The sequence below is a fragment of the Palaemon carinicauda genome, chromosome 44 (genome assembly GCF_036898095.1).
Source record: "Palaemon carinicauda isolate YSFRI2023 chromosome 44, ASM3689809v2, whole genome shotgun sequence".
Lineage (NCBI taxonomy): Eukaryota > Metazoa > Arthropoda > Malacostraca > Decapoda > Palaemonidae > Palaemon > Palaemon carinicauda.
The window spans coordinates 53,396,052-53,400,644 of NC_090768.1; the positions used below are offsets into that span (position 1 = coordinate 53,396,052).

At 39.0% G+C, this 4,593-nt stretch overlaps 1 protein-coding gene across 1 annotated transcript; it reads left to right on the forward strand.

The window, feature by feature from the left end:
* The first annotated feature begins 2,406 nt into the window (after positions 1-2,406).
* Positions 2,407-2,797, forward strand: LOC137634113 (fasciculation and elongation protein zeta-1-like). Its single transcript, XM_068366337.1, has one exon. It carries the CDS (start codon positions 2,420-2,422, stop codon positions 2,780-2,782), a length of 363 nt encoding a protein of 120 aa, XP_068222438.1. The 5' UTR covers positions 2,407-2,419; the 3' UTR covers positions 2,783-2,797.
* Positions 2,798-4,593: the final 1,796 nt, after the last annotated feature.

The window sequence follows — 4,593 nt, forward strand, 5'->3', positions numbered from 1 at the left end:
CCCTTGGACTTATAGCATCTTGCTTTTCCAACTAGGGTTGTTGCTTGGCTAGTAATAATAATAATAATAATAATAATAATAATAATGGAGGTACCTTAACGTGGTGAACGATTTAGTCTACTGCCATGATCAGGGAAGCTGTGCTAGTAAGGGCCATCCATACTAGATAGGTTTGCTGTGAGAGATCAGACGAAAATCTCTCACCATCACCAACCGTATTGTCAGTGTGGTGATGACTGGCCAAACTCCGTGCATGGATTGACATGTCCAAGGCTTTTGTCTTACAGTAGACTAAAAGTGGGTTGCGTTTCTTGAAGTTATTACTACGGTTTTGAATATTGGCTCTTTTTTCATTGATAAAAACAATTATAAAAATGATAATTAAAGCCGTAAGGAAGCAAATTACAAAGCATACATTCACATTCATAGTATAGGTCTACTTATATTTGCTTGAGGGTACATTCAGGCACACTACGTCTTTTTTCTCTTCCTCTTGTTTTGTTAAAGTTTTTCAGTTTATACAGATATTCATTTCAATGTTGTTACTCTTCTTAAAATATTTTATTTTCCTTGTTTCCTTTCCTCACCGGGCAATTTTCCCTTTGGGAGCCCGTGGTCTTATAGCCTCCTGCTTTTCCAACTAGGGTTGTAGCTTAGCAAGTAATAATAATAGTAATAATTTGTAAAGCGGATTAATTAACGTTAAAATAGATCTGTCGTATATAAACTTATGTCAGCCTATTTAACATAAAGACATCGGATGCAAGCTTGAACTTCTGAAGTTCCACCGATTAAACTGCCTGATTAGGAAGATCATTTCACAATCTCGTCACATCTGGAATAATTTATTATTACTATTATTATTATTATTATTACCAGCTACCCTACAACCCTAGTTGGAAAAGCAGGATGCTATAAGCTCAAGGGCTTCAACAGGAAAAATAGTCTAGTGATGAAAGGAAATAGGAATAAACTAGAAGAGAAGTTTAAGAACAATAATAATATTCAGATAAATCTTTCATTTATTAACTATAAAAAACTTGAAAATATCAAGAGGATAAAAACTTCAAAATAACAGGAAAAGAAACAAGATAGAATAGTGTGCCCAAGTGTAGCCTCAAGCAAGAGAAAACAAGAAAATCATCAACTTCTTGAAATGGTTTATGGGTAGAAGCCTTTGTTACAATACCAACAACACCACAGTATCTACTTGACAGTCATGCTATCGATACAGGATAAGCCTTTGTATGCAAATGAGATGAGTTGAACACATGATAACAGCGTTGAAACGATGCCTACCACACGGGCTTCCAGAATCCGCTCCATTAGGCCTATAGGCCTAGAACACCATCACCGCCCCTTACTTCCTTTGCATCCCTGTCGGGAGTTTCACATAAAGGACTTCTTCCTTTAACAGCTATTGCATGGGATTGTTACTTTATAAACTTGTTTTCCTTCACTAGACAGTTGAAACAGTGGAACTTCAGAAGTTCAAATTTTCGTATATTATTTACTGTTGAATAGGTTTATATAAGTCTCGTTTTATAGAGTGTAAATGAATGGTTGATTTTGACCTGGATGCTAGATTTTTAATATTTCTATTTTTATCGGTCATTGCTTATATCAATTTGTTATTCCATTATTTCCTTTCCTCATTGTGCTGTTTTCCCTGTTGGAGCCTTTGGGTTATCTGCCTTTCCAACCAGGTCTGTAGCTTGGTGTGTGTGTGTGTGTGTGTGTGTGTGTGTGTGTGTGTGTGTGTGTGTGTGTGTGTGTACTGTATATGGTTTTATTTCTATCGATAAACTCAGAAAATACAGAAGTGGAAAATAATGAGTTATCAATCTTAGTGGAAATATGTTGATTATCGCCTGACGCATTTAGGCTTATCTATCATTAATAAATAACTGATAGAGAAACCAATGTTGTTTAATATACATGACAATTGTAAGAAACAGTATAATTCCGCCTCCATTACATAAATGAGACGGCGAGGGTCAATAATTCCCCAAATTCGAATGCTAGACAGGAACGTGAAAATGCACTGCACTGCGCAAGTACCGTGGCCAGGGTTTCGAATTTGGCGGGACGGGTCTCGCCGAATCTCGCCGTTTCTCGCGTCGTTAAAGCTAGCTGCAGGGCTGCCATTCGTACGATAATTATCGTACATGTACGATTATTTTAGGTCCAGTACGATGTACGATACATACCTAAGGTATAAACAATGTAGGTGTGTGTGGGTTTAATTAAACAATTATACTAAAATCTTTTGAAATAAGTCAATCATGTAACACCCTAATAATTATATTGAAACTGTGTACGATAATTTTGGTTGAAAAACGACAATTTTAAGGCTCATGTACGACAATCCAGTCGAAATAATCTGGCAACCCTGAGCTGCTAGCTGTCAGTTGACGCAATGGTCGAGTTGTGTGAAGGCAAGATGGCCGAGCTCGAGGTCTCCGTACCTCTCGCGAAGTTCGACACGGATGAGTGGGACGAATTTTCGGACTTTCAATCGTCCATAGATACGAATTGTAATCCCACCGATGTCTCTCATACCACCAGCGACACCCCAGAGAGAAATGACAACGATTTCACGGACAACATGTCGGACACCGCGGAAAACTTCAAGGATACGATATCGACCTCGTTAGAAGACCTGGTGAATTGCTTCGACGACAAGATCACCAAATGTTTCTGCAACTACGAAGACAAAGTGGAAAAGTACGCCCCCGTGCAAGTCAGGACCCAGGAGGAAATCATGAACGACTGCCAGTAAGTGTGCCAATGTTTAGTTTTGTCCCTGTTAGAGAGGTCGTGAACGACTAGGGAAAGGAAAGGGGAGGGGGGAGGGTGGAGGTGGTCCTTTCACAACAGAAAACGGAAACTCGCGTCGTCTGCTGCTAAACAGAAAACGGAAACTCACGTCGTCTGCTGCTAATCAATCGATGAGAGAGAAAGAGAGTAAGCAAGAGAGAGAGAGAGAGAGAGGGGCGGTGGTCCTGTAAAAGCTGATGTCGAATTGTATGCATCTGTTTATAATTGTCTATTTAATCATATTTTTGACAGTTGTGAGACATGCAACTCGTGTGTGAATCCCACCTAAAATCAGGTTTTAACTTTCACTCGTTCCTTCTTTTTTTCAGTGTCTTCAGTTCTTTATCCTCCTACACACGCATTCTCTCTCTCTCTCTCTCTCTCTCTCTCTCTCTCTCTCTCTCTCTCTCTCTCTCTCTCTCTCTCTCTCTTTATTGTCTCGACTAAGAGGTATTTCCACCTCCTGCAGATGTGCATGTCTAGGAACCCACGTACGGTTTAATAGGGCCAGAGATTGGGCCAGAACACGTCCCTGTGTCAAATGTTGGAGCTCATTGTTTAGGAAAATAAATTCTTGGACATATTATCATTGATATCATTTACCTGATTTATTGTTGTTACTCTTCTTAAAAAAACGTATTTTAAATCTTCATTACTCCTCTTGTAGTTTCAGTTCCCTATTTCCTTTTCTCACTGGGCTATTTTTTCCCCTTATTGGAGCCCCTGGGCTATTAGCATCCTGCTTTACCAACTAGGGTTACAGCTTAGCTATTATTAATAATAATAAGAATAATAATAGTTTAGAAATACGCGGCCTTGTTTGCATTGTCGTATATACAATAAGCATACTTTTGTTTGGTGTATCATAGGCCTAGGCTTTGTGCGGTGTGACACATGTATATCGTATGTTCAGTTGTTTACAATGATATTGCGTGTTCTCTGTTGTCCAAAAACAAACAAAAAGCAACGGCGTGGTTGCAAGCATTGACACCCTTTATGCAAATTGACTGCTGTTGGCGCCATTTATCGTTACATATGCATAAACTTCAATTCTGCTATTGTGATACTGGCGTTAAGCAATTGAGTACACAAACATTTCTTTTGGTGGGCGTAAGTAGGGTTCTAACACGCCCAAATGTGCTATTTGGCAATGTACTACGCCCCCAGTGTATTCAACAGGCTGGTTGCTAATTTCGCTATGGGAACACGGAAGTTGTTGAATTGAATTTTCAAGGGAAGTGTATACATTCTGAGGAATTTGAAGGTCTGTAGCGAATAGGCCATCGAATGAACAGTTAAATCTCTCTCTCTCTCTCTCTCTCTCTCTCTCTCTCTCTCTCTCTCTCTCTCTCTCTCTCTCTCTCATGATGTTTCTTAGTTAATTAGGTTCTGTCTTACACATCTAGTACTATTATTTCTCTCTCATGATGCATTTCTTAGTCAACTATTTTCTCACATAATGTAGTTCTGTCAATTAGTCTCTCTCTCTCTCTCTCCCTCTCGCTCTCTCTCTCATGATGTTTTTTAGTTAATTATGTTGTCTTTCACATATAGTACTATTATCTCTCTCCCCCTCTCTCATGATGCATTTCTTAGTTAACTATTTTCTCACATGATGTAGTTCTGTCAATAAGTCTCTCTCTCTCTCTCTCTCTCTCTCTCTCTCTCTCTCTCTCTCTCTCTCTCAGTTCAAGGGTTTATGATATGTGAACGAAATTGTTGTTAATTAGTTAATTAACACATAGCGAAGTTGCACTGAAGAGAACTGTTCAT